The sequence below is a fragment of the Neodiprion fabricii genome, chromosome 3, assembly GCF_021155785.1.
Source record: "Neodiprion fabricii isolate iyNeoFabr1 chromosome 3, iyNeoFabr1.1, whole genome shotgun sequence".
NCBI lineage: Eukaryota > Metazoa > Arthropoda > Insecta > Hymenoptera > Diprionidae > Neodiprion > Neodiprion fabricii.
Genome location: NC_060241.1, coordinates 22079883 through 22095514, shown reverse-complemented (window position 1 = coordinate 22095514; position 15632 = coordinate 22079883). Strand labels below are relative to the sequence as shown.

The 15632-nt window shown below is 38.4% G+C and overlaps 1 protein-coding gene across 2 annotated transcripts in view; it reads right to left on the bottom strand.

The window, feature by feature from the left end:
- The window catches only part of LOC124177782, a 53083-nt gene that overhangs the window by 31234 nt on the left and 6217 nt on the right, over nt 1-15632 (bottom strand). For both annotated transcript variants that reach the window (XM_046560583.1, XM_046560582.1), the window contains exon 2: nt 8312-8653. In XM_046560583.1, the coding sequence (XP_046416539.1) occupies nt 8312-8624 (313 nt within the window). In that variant the 5' untranslated portion in view covers nt 8625-8653. The remainder of the gene's footprint in view (nt 1-8311; nt 8654-15632) is intronic.

Here is a 15632-nt window from a genome sequence, read left to right as displayed (position 1 = left end):
ATAGTTTTTACGATTCTAATAAAACATAGCTAATTTTATACGCCCACATGAATTCCCTGTAAATCGTCTGAGATGGATTTTTTATCGAGCACGTCGGTAAAACACGATATTTACAATCCTTATAATTTCCAGATGATAAATATGTGATTCAGCAAGCAATACATATTATTATTGCTAACCAAAATCTAACTCAGAAAATTTGCGCAGAATTCATTTTCAAATAAGACAAAGTATTGTTTATCAAAATCGGACAAGCTGTGGTTTCTTCGACGAAAAAATGGTGGAGTAATGCAATTTGGTTTTTAATGGTTTAAAATGGTTTTATTAACTGTTTTTAAATTTTTTCGCGTAACACGGAGACTTTTTTCACAGTTATATCTGACTAGGTTAGTTTCACTGAAACTTTGAAACACTCGCTTTATCACGGCTCTACCGTAAGCCCGATCGAGGTAAGTTTCACAATTGCTTTTGCCTGGAACCTGATTTATGGCATTTTATTGTAATTTCAATTTTGCTATTAATATCATTGGCGAGTGCAGATTATCCTAGACATCAAATAGGTCAGAGTCCGAACAGTCACGAGGCTTCGACCAAGTTCTAGACCGAAGCGCGTGCACGCTTAATTTTACACCTGTCTCTCTGCACAATATTCTGCCCTTGATTTGCATCAATCTTATATTATACTACGAGCAGCTATTGCAGCACCACTTTCAGATGGCGTGATCAAACCAGCGTAAAGAATTTGCACCTTTCATTCCTCCTTTATGGTATATCTACGATCAAATTGTAGAGCAGCCACGATCTCGCCGTTTCAAATTATTCAATTATCCGCTATCTCTATGATTAACGACCACACGACATTATCCCATTACCGCGAGTAGAGAATAATTCACCATTCACATATTGTGTGCGGTTTTTTCCCTGTGCGCGTGCATGTGATCGTGTCTATTATTAAATCTTCGTGAATAATTTTGTTCGTCCATGTGTAAAGCGTATAGTAAGAAATTTCAATCATGATTCAAGTTCAAGAGCATAAATTAATATTCTATCGTACGTTGCACTATTTGCAAATCAGCTAAACAAACATGCGAAAAAAAGCGTACGAACTAATGAACTTGGTTATTAAAAATTGTGCGAAAAAAAGAAAGGCTGAATGAAATACTTCCAAGCGATACTCCGATGTTTCCAATAAAAACTTTGGATTACGAGTTCAATTAAATTAAAAACGTAAGCAGATGGTAAAATGACAAAAAGAATGTCATTTCCAATCGCGTCACTCGTCTTACAATCGGTGGACGGAAGAAAATTTCGGAAAAGTATCCGGTCTCGACTGTTCTTTGTAAATTACAACTCGGATCGGAAGTTTCTTATATTTTTCGTCTCATCCCTCACGCACGAATATATCGGCGAATTGAATTGGACGAGAATTACAGTCAGCCTGACCGAGACGAGGGGAGAATACAGGCCTCACAATCAGAGGCGAATACCGTCCGGGTTATTTGACGTGGGAGATGTGCGTGCGTCATTAAAGCGATCTCTGCAACGGCGGTGAATTGCCTTGGGCAAACTTCTGTTATACACGTGAACTTGGATAAGTACCTGGCAAACTGGTCTATCTGTTGCGAGTCGACGTCACGCCTGGTGACCTGTCGAGATCTGACGTTGAATCAACCTAAGGAGGTAAATCGCTCTGGTAATGCAAATTTCCGGACTCCAGGCGAACTCTGGTTCGTATATAAGTTGCGTGCGTTATGCGGAGGCTTCGTCGCTTGTTTCCAGTAGATTTGTTAAACCTAGCTTCCCTCTACGGACTTGTAATACGGAAGCTGACTAGGGCCGGCCGTTTAAAACACTCGCCGCGAGACGTGGCAAAAAATTTTTAACCTTTGACCAAATTGGGTAACCTAATTCCGGATTTTTACCCGCGTTTCAAACTCGGGATTTTTTTACTTTGAAAATGAATGGGACCGACAATAATATAAAATTGAAAACGATTGAAGAATTCTATTTGAAAATCATGCGGTAACGACAGGAAACACAAATGCAACATTCTTACTATTGAATTGAGAGAAGATCTTGAAATTGGAACGTTTAAAACGGTAGGTCTTAAAGTTGGATAGTTAAAGAAAAGCGTGCACATTAGGGTGGGTCAAAAAAATCAAGTTCAATTTCCTAATAATAGTAATATTGACTTTGCGATTGGTTAAACGATCTATTGTTGATAAGATATGACCATTTTTATATGATATTAAATTGAAAATGGAAAACTACGATGAGCATAATCTTCCCGTTAATATTAAGAGCTCATACTTGGTGAGTACTTTCTAGAGGTACCTAGGAACTAGTTTTCGTGTGTCGGATCCAAAAAAAAAAAAAAAAAAAACTTGATTTTTTTGATCCACCCTAGTGCACATGAAACGAAAATAGAAAAGCCTGATAGCCGGTCGGAGCATCCCGCCGCTATCCTAATACCTGCAATAAAGATAAGGGAATGCTCCAGCAATGCCCAAGTCTAGCTAATGTAAGTACGAACATAAAGTGCCTAGAACACCCGATAGAAGAGCCCCGGACGATAAGATTCATCGCATGTAGTAGACTTTCATGTATGCAGTTATGTGTATTATAGCGCCCGTGGAAAGTGTTTAGGAAACGGTGGGTAAGGTCATGGTATCTTTTTCTCCTCCTTGTCCCATTTTTTCTTACATCCACGCGTCGCGTTCACACAGAGAAATTGTTGTCTCGGGTCAGGAGACAACATTTCGCACTTGCGGTGAAGCCGTCGATCCCTTTTGCGAACACTGTGAAGGTAGAGTGATGTTTATAAGGAACATCTAGATTCTAGACTGTGCTATAAACGTTTAAACGGGGAGTTAAACTCGAGAAGAAACGAACAACTTTCTCAACTGCTTGGACAATTTACTTAAATGCGGGCGTGCAACACGGACTCGTTTCTTTCTTCATTGATACAATCATCTTACGCGACGATCTATTAAAATATGAAGAAGACGTTATCGCGACGAATGATTTTTCAACGGTCCTACTTTTTCGAATGGACTGCATTTTCGGGAAAAGTACAAAATATCAATCACCCCGATGATCCAAACTATAATTTGAAGTTATTCAATGAAAGTAAGAATATACAGTACAAGTATACACAATAAATCTCGTTGCCTCGCCAAATTTTGTTGAACTTTATTGCAATCGACACTATTGTGATCGGTCAATTGGTCAAGGAAAATAAGCACGACGTTTTCCACATTTCGTAGAAATTCTTCTTTGTATGCATATTTCCTTTCCCATACTTTCTGTAGTTTTTACGAAATTTTACTTCCCATCGAACGAATATCAATCATTTCAACAGATTCGAATGAAAAGTCGACATTAGGCTCTAGTTTACAATTTTTATATTCTCATGTCCCTAAACTTTTAGAAAAAAAATTGGTAGCTTGCGAATATGTGGATTCGACATATCTTAAATGTGCAACTGTCGCGTACCAAAATAAGCCTAAAAATACGTATCCTTGCCTAATCGACTCCATTAAAACTGTAGTCATAAGTCCGAATCAAACCAGCACGATTGTATAATACAGTACAAAAGTTTAGGACAAGATGTATGGATCGAAAAAATAAAAAACGCAAATTTTTCTCGGTCACACGGCAGTGCGTAATAAATTGATTGAACGAGAAACATGTTATAGGAACGAATGGGTTTCTGAACGGTGTTCACAGAAACATGTAGAAACAAATATAATTCGAACACCCACTTCCGGGGCCGCCTCGAGTGATTTACGTTTCATTCATTGTCATTCAGGCATTCACCACCCCGCGTACATATCCATGTAATCGCCTGCGTGAGCGTCGGTGTAAACGCGATGGTAATATGGTGGCTTATCCCCCTTATCCTTTACCCATATGTCACTGACCACCTACCACGTACTTCCACGCGGCTAAACAGCGAATTGCTAAGGGAAGATATATAGTGATGCCGAGTCTTGGGAATTCACTGTATCAACGTACACGCGAGTCGACAATGCTCGTTCTGATATTAAATTATAATTCACGACACGCTCGCTCACCTTACCTCATACTTTCCTTCTCTATTTATAGATACGCGCGTGTGTGTGTGCACACGCATAAAACACATGCGACTGCTGTTGATACCATGGGCATTTTCATAGCAACTTAGACGAACCTGTAGTGGCGATGGTCGCGAACAAAGATCCCTTTTTCGATAAGAAAATGGGGATGAGTTAACTTCTAAGGTGACTTCGAAAAGGCAAATTCAATTACTTTCCAATAGACGTAATTTTTCAGTCTGATAGCACAACAATCTCTTGCTTTGAAACCCTCTTTCATTATTTGACCATCAGACATTTGTATTATTTGTTGCACGGCAATACTCGAGTTACAATTTTTTTAGCGAGCATTTACTGTAAAATTTACCATTTGTGAAGAGATAATTTTTTTACACGACCAGTTTTGATGGGGCTGTTCCCAAAAGAAGCCCAAAAATACTTTTCAATCTTTCAATTCAAATTGCAATACCGTTGTCGAGAAAATTATCATCAACGTCGCCTCTGATCCAAGAGATTGAAATCTTAGAGAAGTCTTAGAATCATATGAAATTATCTGAAATCACGTAGAAATATTTTAGGAAATATCATCGTGAACGTACGTGAAATCCTTTTAAATTTCTTCGAGTCTATATGGATATCACATGAAGTTGCTTATAATTTTCTCTAACGGGTCGAAATACTGATCTGGAACATGTTTCAAAGGTAGTTTAAATCTTTCGTAATACATGAAAACTTGTACAAGAATCTACTGGAATGCAATTAAGTTGTTCGGAGTATCAAGAATGACGCAGCTTTGTAATCCTCGAATCCTTAAGCCCGATATACGCAATTTACAAATCACCAATCTCTCGCTCTGATCATATTGTACAAGGTGAATCATCAACTTCCGTTTAACCATCACCGATCTTTGATGATTACTGACCCATCACTTTGTCATTAAATATTTCTTCGGACGTTGCGATTATCAATATATTTTTTGTGATCTATATATTTCTACGATTTCAAAGGGTCTATTAGTTGTTTATTTACCTAATTTTTTCGACAACTGACCCTGAAATTTCGTTCACATAAAGTACTGTACTATTTGATTGAGTCTTTAAAAAGAGAGACATACCGTAAGCCAGTCGAGGAGCGGAAGAACCACCTTAAAATAGCGATCCTTCACCTCGGCGTCAGTTTTCCGTCCAATCTATCACTCACGATCAGTGCTCTAACGTATCACACAATTGACTTCCGCTCTTTATCAATGAAATTTAGCGTAGCTCGCGGTAGTGTTGGAATGAAACTCATACAGACAGCCGATCTCAAATTCTGCACCGATGAAAACCTCGTTCCAACATCTTTTTTACCTTCCTGAACCAATTTAGCCCAATGACGATTGAAAAATCGCCAAAGACCAAGTGAAAACGCGTGGGCAGAACTGGCAAACGAGGTTTGGACGCTCCTGGGGTAAGAAATAGACAGACAGAGTGGATATAAGGAGCCGATAGATTTCAGTTGAAACGCGGAAGGTGGACGTGAATTATTACAGAGCCTGAATCGACGCAGTCCGCATGGCTTCACGCAGCTCTTATCTTTTGATCGTGATCGCGCGGCGCTCCTTTTCCTCGCTGGCTGTTAGCCGCTTGTTCGTTTATCCGTTTGTTCATTCCGCCGTTCGGCGTATATTTCATTACACGGCAAACCCTCCGTATTCTACTCCCACGTCCTTTTGTCCGTCCGTGGCATCTGTTACCGACTACTTTCGTTGGACCGCCGCATGTTGACTTAGGTTAAATCACAGCGACAACCAAGCGCACATAGTAGGTACCTACTTATAATTTACCGGTTGTGTACAAGCCGCGCAGAGCATGTGAATCCATCTTCGCTGGATCCTCAGAACGGCGATTATAAGTGTCTGCGATTCGAGGGGTGCGTTAAGTACACTTGGCGTTAGAGATTCTAATTGTCAGGCGGCTAATTTCGTGGACAAGTCGGTTAGGTTGGCAGTACAAAATCATATCGCAGCTGAGTATACAAGTTGAAGTTGAGTGTAAGAAGTTGAAAAAAAAACACTAAAAACATCTGGTTTTTTGATGAAAATTGGTACTCGTCGGTTCGTCGAGTGGCTGACCGCGTATCTGAAGTCAGATTGCGAAATCAGAAATGGTGATCTAATATGGTGGAAAGAATCTAAAAATATTTCAATTTTGGTAGAAATTGATATTCAAAGGTTCTTTGGAGCAGCGATAACGAACCCAAGGTCAGACTTGCAAAATTTGCAACGGTGGACCCATTACAGTGGTTCGAAATTAAAAAAAAATCATCATATTTTCAGCGTTAATCATGAATCTGAATTTGTAGTTCAAAATTCGAATTGGATACCATTCTTTTTTCTCTCTGTAAACTTGAAGCCTGCAGTTTGTGAGAACGAAAAGTTCAAGGGCTGGCTCATGGCCGGTCTAAAGCCGTTTGTTTTTACAAGAAGTTTTTCAACTAGTGATAAAAAAAAAAAAACGTTAAGCTTCCAAACGAAACACCATAACGGAGACACGCGTCTCGTAGAAAGGCCGATTCATTTGTGATCGGTTTTCTGCCGACCAGATTTTGATCGAATACGTGCCTTCGGTGCCGCCCGTACGTGGCCAAAAACGTTGCTCGTTGTAATTACTATTTGTCGAAGCTTTGGCTATCTGGAATTTGATCTGAAAAAAGTATCATATAGAGGAGGTTACGCAACCGGCAGCTGGTTTATACACACGCCGGACCAAAAGAGCGTTTCTCGGTGATCGGCGCAGAATGGATCGGGAGCGAATAAACCGTTAATAAATGGTCCTTCTACGGTATTAGTTTTTTGAACACGACAGCTCTATTCATCTCCAACTGTCTCGCAGCCGCCTCTGTAAGACGACTTTTATACCCGCCCGATTTGCTGTACAGTTACTTAACACGGAGTCGCGGGGCGACGATCGCTCTTCGTTCGATGCGGATGTACGGGGTTGCGTTATAATACACGTCGGAAAGATGTCGGTGCGTTGCTAATTTTTCGAATAAAAACGGATCGAGCAGCCTTCCGAAGTGATGAAAAAAAAAAAAAAAACAAATTTCCTATTTTCACCTGTCAACCGTATAAATTGCTTGCATTCGTTATTTACCCTTTTTTTGTTACAACGTTTATTCGTGTACTCATCTTTTTGCGTCGCGGACACGATATTCGGCATAATCGATCAAGATTTATCGAGTCTGAAAAATCCGATGTCAGGTACGAAACGCCAGCTGGAACAGTCTTCGAAACGCATGATCATCGTTCGAAATGAAAAAAAAAAAAAAAGAAACGAATAAACCCCTGCATTGTTTCCTTAACAATCACGTTACACGTTTTGTACTTTATTTTTTCAGACAATTCGATTTGTATACTTATATATTTTCAGCTGAATTTCGATGTATAGTCATTACATTTTTCTACGACTTTGATTAATCGCTGTTTCTTATCTCATTTTACTCGGCTGCCTCTTCGAATCGACTTGCGATTTGCTGCCGTCACACCGCTTAACGCAATCGTATGCTTATAGAATTTTTTATAATAATCGATCTGCGTTTACTCTTATAAAGACGTATAAAACATGATAGGTACAACGGGAATTTTTCTCATGCTTTTTGCAAATCAACCTGAACTTTGGATCGACCGATTAGGTTGTCGAAGGACTCAAATACAGTCGTTAATATTAAACTCTCATCACAAGTTTCAGCGGTGTTATTAGAAACTTGTTAAACTATCCATCCAACAGCAAGAAATGGTAAATTTTAACCAGTCCGTGTATTACCTAAACTTTGTCAATGAAGCTCGACCGATCAAAACTTAAAGAAGAAAAAGACTGTAGAGACGAAATCGCAGTTATTTGTACCATTGTTTTAAGACAAATCATTATCAACTCTTTCAGTCATGCATTTTCAGACTCCATATCATAACCTGAATTTTGTCATCCGACCTCGGATTTGAAGTCGGAAATTGATCATTTCAATATCCAAGACGTTGGATCAAACCATCAAAATTCGATTATTCGTGCCGGAACTTGTTACTCGGAGGTTTTTCGCTAGGACATTGAAATTTTTGTGGTGGAACGCTTAGCATCCCACCGTGACTAAAGGGTTAACAATCCCCTAGTAGCCGTGCAGGTGTTTCTCACACTCTACCGAGTCTAATGCCAGAAAGCGCGTTGCGGAACGAACTTTATCGTTAAAAAATGACGACTCACCGGGATATCCTTCGGGGATGACAATTTCGGGTCCAACTTTGACGTCGTGGCGGTATCGGTGCATCAGCAGGGTTGCGGTGACTCTCAGGGAGCGCTGCTGCTGCTTGTAGAGTAGAATTGGCCTTGTCCCAGCGCCTTCGATCCTGACAACTCTCGGCAGGGAGAATCTGTCGAGGAACTCGCGCAGGGGAACGTAGCCTCCTCCAGAGCCAGCAGCCTCGGCTGTAGCTTCCCTCGAGCTTGGCAATGAATCGTCGCCCGTGCCGGTCGCCTCGCCGCTCGAAAGGGTTGAAAACTCCCCGCTCGACGACATCTCTCGAGTAGATTTAGCCCCCGTTCAGACTGTGTGTCGAATAAGGAGATTTGGTGAATTTTAGTCATTTTTGTCATTTTCCTATTTCACGTTTCGAGTAGTTTAGAGAAAAATAATTTGACCATACTTTTTATTTTAACGAATTTTTAACAAAGTTTGAAGCAAATACGAGATGCTGAAAGACGGTGAAACTCTATTGTCCACAACTTTTGCGACTATCAGTTTTAACCGAAATCAAAAAATATGGACTAATTATTTTTTTCAAATACTCTTATCACACTTTATGCATGTATAAGAAACCGGCGTTTTTTGCCATGAAACTTTACTGTTAATCGATTTCATGGATTGTGCGCGTGGTTTCTCATGTGCTTGCGTTATGTATACTGGGCTATAGACTGTTTCAAATTAGGGGAATGTTACTTTTTTTTTTTTTTTTACTTCAAGGAGGTCGAACATTATTTATTGCTGTACGAAAAATCATACTGTAGCATAGGATTTTTAGCTCACGTCGAATAAGTGCATTGCAACACGTGACTTTTTCCCATACATAACAATATCAAATGTAGAGAAAAAAAAAACAAACAAACAAACAAACAAAGAAAAAAACACTTGTTCCAGTTTCTTCACAGAATCTTACAAAATAATCGCGAGCACGGTCTTACGCGAATGTAATGTGTGATAATAACGTATCTTCGCGTTAGAGCTAACAAAAACCGAGTATTAGCAAAACAAGGACTGTCTGTACCTTTGTTCAAAATGGCGGACTGAATCCAATCTTCCATGGTCGACAAAAATTAATGTATGATTATGTATCTTAAAATAAAGCCAGTCTATCTGTCAAACCATAAGATAAAATTATTTTTGCAAGTTCCGCGAAGAAACTGATGTGACTATACTTTCTTACACAAGATATGTAAATGTCAAGGAATCACGTGGTGTATGGGCCGAAAAATATCTATTCAGAAAGATATTATATTATGAGCTTTTATGTTCGTTCTTATGTTGAAAATGCAAAACAACAACAAAAAAAAATGCAGTATAGACAACTATATTACAGTTATTTCCTTACGGTTCCAACAGTATTTGCAGAATTATCATAACGATGCCCATTTTACTATCATTTTTTTAAAGTGCACTAAGAGGCACTGGTAAAAAAAATCTTCGTGTGAATTATTGCAGAATTTTAAATCCCACTGTTTACGGAGTGCAAATTTTGTAATTTGACAAGTGCTAATAAGACCAAAACTTTTTCGTCATTATATGTTTCTTTTCTACAACCTGCAGGGTCATTTATCGGTTATTGAACACTTGAGCCGTGAGCGAGCGAGAGCTACTTAAATATGAGTAACAGGTAAAATCAGTAGCGTTAGTCGCGTGTTCAACAACCGATAAATGACCCTGTATTTTTTGAGTTGCCTTTAGTTGAGAACAAAAACAAGTATATTATTTTCCAAACAATTGAATTCATAAAATCTCAAACAATTCACAGAAAGTATTACCCACTAATTCTACTGGCGAGGTTTGAGAAAAATTCACGTGATGAAAAAAAGTGAATTAGTTCAACGAGAATTATGCTTCGCATACAAAGTTCTTATCGATACCCAAACGAGCATCACCGGTTCGCCAGGAAACGAGAAGGTCTTTCGGTTATTAACATTATAATACAAAAATCGTGTTACGCGAGCATTCAGCCGTTGTTGCTCGAACAAATGAAGTGATTTGTCGAGGAACAAAAACGTTAAATATTAATTAGATTCAGAGCGTTTTTTTCGTAACAAGCTGCACGGTATACAAATTTATAAACAATGAGAACGTGTAAAATTACGTTTCCAGGATAGCAGCATAGAGATTTTCAAGGTTTGCTCGCGGTCTGCAAACTCAAATGTACCGAACGTGAAATCGCACGTACTTGGAGGTATAATTTATACGCAGTACCGAGCGTTGCGTAACGTGTATATTCGCGATTGAAATCGAATACTTGCGTCGATTTGTACCAGAAAGCCTCTGTTGATCTTATCTTACGACGGATCGAAAAATTGCGTAGACATAGAGAAGCGCTAGTTGTTAAAAAGGCATGCTCGTTCCGAGTCTAGGTAGTTACATCGTTCGATCAAGGATTGTAACTCGGTACAACCAAGTTGGACCAACAATTTTATCATTAATCATTTCGCCCTCGACATAATCACTTTCACCTGCAATTGTTGATTTCGGCAATGTATAACTTGTACGCGCATTTTATACGTACAACCAATTTCGCCATCGCCGTTAATTTTGCTTGGGTGTAAGATGTATGCGTAATATACGTAGGTATACTTCGGTTGATCGGATTTAACGTGTCGATGTTTGTTTGTTTGATTTTTTTTTTTTTTTGCCATCGCAATGAGCGCAAAAGTAACGCGTGTACGAAAGCAAAAACGGGGCTACACGAAATATCGAACAACGCGTTTCTTTAAAGTCGTGTTTTCTTTTCTCTTGTTATTATTGATTTGCACACGCGTGCGATATCCCTGCACAGTTTTCACTTGTCGACTTGAGCCCAAAAATTGATCGCGTCCTTTACAATGCAAGGTACTCGTCAAAGTGTAATTTTGGATCATACATTAATCACTCAGTTCTTATTGTTAGCAATTTTCTCGAAAAATTAACAGAATTTGCAAAGTTTATTTGGAGGTCGAACATTACTTGGTTTATAAAGCCGTAGATCTGAACCAGTTAGTGGAAATTTGATAAAAACTACTAGACCGAACCCGAATTCATTAATTTTGGCACACTGTGTATAATTTTTATTCGATTTTCATTCCAAAAAATTGACGTATTCGTCATTTCGATGAATCGAACTCGTTCGCTTATTTGAGTAACGCTGTACTCCGAATGCGGATCGATTTTCATCGCACGAATAACAATTCACGTTCAAAACTCTACTTTGAACTTGAAAGTGGGTTAATATTCTAATTTGATAACCCCTAATCTTGTTGCACATTTTTCAAACGCGTTTCTATGACTTTGCTGTGAATCAAAGCTGAAAATTCGCTTCAACGGTGTTGAAAGAAAATTTTGTTAAAGAAGAAGAGAGGAAAGATCGGTAAACTGCTTCGCTTATCGGTAAAATTCCGGTTACAGGCCGAAATAAAAATGTTTCAGTCTTACGGAGAACACAATTTGTAAGATTTTACTATATTTTCTCAAATACAATATCGCTCTACTTTCAACTACATATCGGCAGATCGCGTCATACAGATTTCTATTAATTCCGATCACCAAAGAGGCGTGCATTGACTCGTTGCGAAAGTGGACATTGTCGGAACTTTGAAGAGAAGTGACGGCGATCAAGGTTAACTTCATATCTGGTATACCAAAAACTGTTGGACCCGATTGCGCGTGACGAAATAAGCAAATCAGTTAAAATCCGACGTTCAGAGGGGTCCGGAATTCAAGCGTATCTGGCCGAGCTTTCACTCCACAGCGCAACTTGTTATATTCTCCGTGAAGCCGAATGAAGAGAGTATGAAATTCCAATATACATATATTCAAGTATTCAGGTCTCCTTTTCACTCGGCAAAAGCGAACCCCTTACAGCTGTCCATAAAAAAAGCACAATTCGCCTTTGTTACAATGCCAGACTCTCCGAAACTCGGCTTCGTTTATTTTCCCTCGTAGGTACTCGAAAACTTCTGTCTCGTTTCGAGTTTAGGAAACCCGGCTCCTCACAATCAGTTATAACCCTGTTTTGTATTCGTCCCGTTCATCGTCAGACTCGTAGTTACGAGCAGCCCGAAACCTCGCCGTTCGTCAACCACATTCACATTTTATGTCGTATACGGATTTCAAATACTGGATTACGAGAAGAAGAAAATGAAGAAGAAAAAAAAAAAAAAATGTTTCAAGCCGGGCAATGCGAAGCAAACACGATGCGTGTAGGTATTATAATATTTACGGAATATGCGGCAATAATCCACGTGCAGGCAATGTTTGCCTTTAGATTTGAAAAAGAGAAGAAAAAGTTTCTCATGCTTCTGACGTATAATATAGTTACCCAAAAATCCCTCACATTTACGCTCTCATATGCTAATGCGTGCGTGACCAGGATGGAAAAAGCTAGAATCAATATTATATGCTTCAAAATTTCAAGTGATCCTCATTTCGGTCGTGTCATACTTTTATGGGACAGTTTGTGGTACGGTTATGACGTGTATACCAAGACAAACTACACTGCTAATACAGAATTTGTAATACCGGCATTCCGCTAAGGTCAACGTTTATGCCGATTAGCTTATAAAATTGAAATTCAAAGTATAAGACATTTTCCCCGGCCCAAAATTTCGACTCATTCAATCCCGACAGGAGCCGTAAGTGATTCGTAATACTGCTATATGAATTACTTGTCCTTTTCTGAATCTTCGTAAACTTTATCACGTAACTTTATTATCGTGGTAATGACGAGAACTTATTCAAACATTCTTTGCATTCACGTGTCAAGATCAAGGCTGCAAAACTTGATTTAAACGAAAAAATGAAGTTCGCGTGTTGTATTTTTATGAAAAAATGTAGACAAATGATACAGATAAATTATAATTCATGCGGCTAATGGAGGGTCTGTTTTTATACTGAATAAAAATACAAATACGTATTTGCTGTTCGAAATTACCATTTAAATATAGATTCGTTCGATTTTACTCCACGATGGCTCATTTTATCGGGAAGAGTATCTTCCACAAATGCAGTGGACCAGATTTTTTATAGTCGGTAGTGAATTTGCTATAGCTATTTTTTTTTTTAATAAAAATCAATACCTGCAATCCTGCAAATGTAAACGTGATTAAAAAAAGTGTCTCAGTGACACTTTATATAATATTTTTATTCAATAAAATAATCAATCATAGAATGAAATCGAATTTATCAAATTTTTCATCATTCTAAAGTAATTTTAAGTTAAAAATCGACATCTGGACTCTATATTGTAATTTCGTGAATTTGATAAATCTGTGATGATTCTTGACTCACGAAATTCCTTAAATTGTGAAAAATTTCATAAGTAACCTTGTATCAAAAAGTGTGTATAAAAAAAAACACTCGCGAGAAGTGAAAAAAAGGTACTCGATCATAAACAGAGAATTTAAAAAACAATCCGACGTAACCTCTGCTACAACAGAAAGATAAAGATAAAACAAATACACTAGAAGACGAGAAAGATGGTAATTGATATTTGAAGTAAAACAGAGGGAGGAAATGTACGGTCTAGATTGAATTGTGGTCGAGGTTAGGTATGAAAAATGTGCCCTCTAGGCAAGATCTAGCTCACTGGCAAGATCGGCAGCTGCCTTGGTCATTGGCCACTTTTTATCATCGACTCGGTCCTGCCCGGAGGGGATTTGTACCCTAAAGAACCGAGAACTCACTTTCCATTTATACATATAATTCAAACTTCCATGAAGGAGCAAAAAACTCGCCCCGAGTTATACGATCAACCGGTGGAATAAAACTCCGGAGATGAGATGAGAAACGTTCACGTACAGTATCAGTGTACACAACTTCGCAGGTAATAATTATCATTCTCATACAAATATTCCCGGAATGAAACAAAATGCGAATAAGAAATAGGACTAACGATAAGAAGATAAGAAGAAAACTCGCTCGCTTCGGAGCTTTTCAAAGTCCTCGCTACTCGGCCCGTATCGCCTTTGTTTACTCAAAATTCCCGATGTTTATCTACAAGCACTTCGCTACCCGTGAAATCATCTCAAACAAGTCGCACTGTTGTATAAAAGATGAAAATATCAAGACAAAAAAGGTTCAAGAGGCTCAAATCCAAGCTTAATCGAATTCGATATAATAGTTTAAATAATAATTTCATGACACGGAACCTATTTTTTTACAACTGCAGTCTGTAATCGCAATGGCTCGATGATCGGTATCTTTAAAAGTTTCAAATTTTACCATTGCGTCGCTACGTGCATCCGATTTAACGAGGCATAGCTAATTTTGATCGCTTGTGTGTTTTTTGAGAACCGCCTGAAATGAATTTTGAACAATTTCTGACGATTTTCAAATTTTTCACGATATTGAGCACCGGATTTTTTCTCATCACCTGACAAGCTTCAGTAAAAGTTAAAAGAGTAAAAGGATCACCGACGTGGTTTGCGAAAATTGGAAAATCGGTTCGTTTATAATTTAACATATTTAGTAAGAGACCGTAAGTTTGAAGCGATTTTCGTTCTGAGGAGACACTGTTGTAAATAAATTAAAGTCACCGAGAACGCGCTGTTGCAATAATTTTTTCATTTCTACACTTGAAATTGTATCAGCATTCCCTCCAGAATGTTGTCGAATCCCGAACCCAGTCTTATAATATCTGAATTCATGTATTGCATAATATATGGAAATTAGAAAGAAATTCAAAGTGTTTGGATCCAATTTTACAACAAATCACTTTCCTAATCTACCTCGAAGCACTTAATGATCAGATTCGTATATTACTAATTAACAGCTATAAACGTAATTTGCTAGAGAGGCACATTGGCCGAGGTAATCGACATTCTCTTTCATTCATTTACATGCAGTCATCATGATACTTATTTACCGGCTTCGATAGACCTCACATTCACAAAACGAAGACATTTTTTGTTTGCTTTTGAATAACAACGCACGTTATGCGATGAATAATTAATGCCGGTGAATATGTAATCATCGATCGTTTCATTTATTTAGTATCTCGTTTCAAGAAACCATCAATGTTGAACACATTTTTTGTTTTTTCTTTTTTCGAAGTTAAACGCCATTCTTAGAGTCAAGTTCTACGAGTTGTCACTCGTCTCGAAACTGGATACACCCCAAGAGAACAGCTGTGTATATGTACAGTCGCCGCGTGAATTTCGATCAGAATTGTGATTTATACGGTACTTGGAAAAGTTTTTTTATTGTCAATTTTAAAAGGAGACCGTAATTTTCCTAGTTTTTACTTTTTCACGGCGATAAAGTTTACCTTCAAAGTATACAACGTGTGCTTTTTTC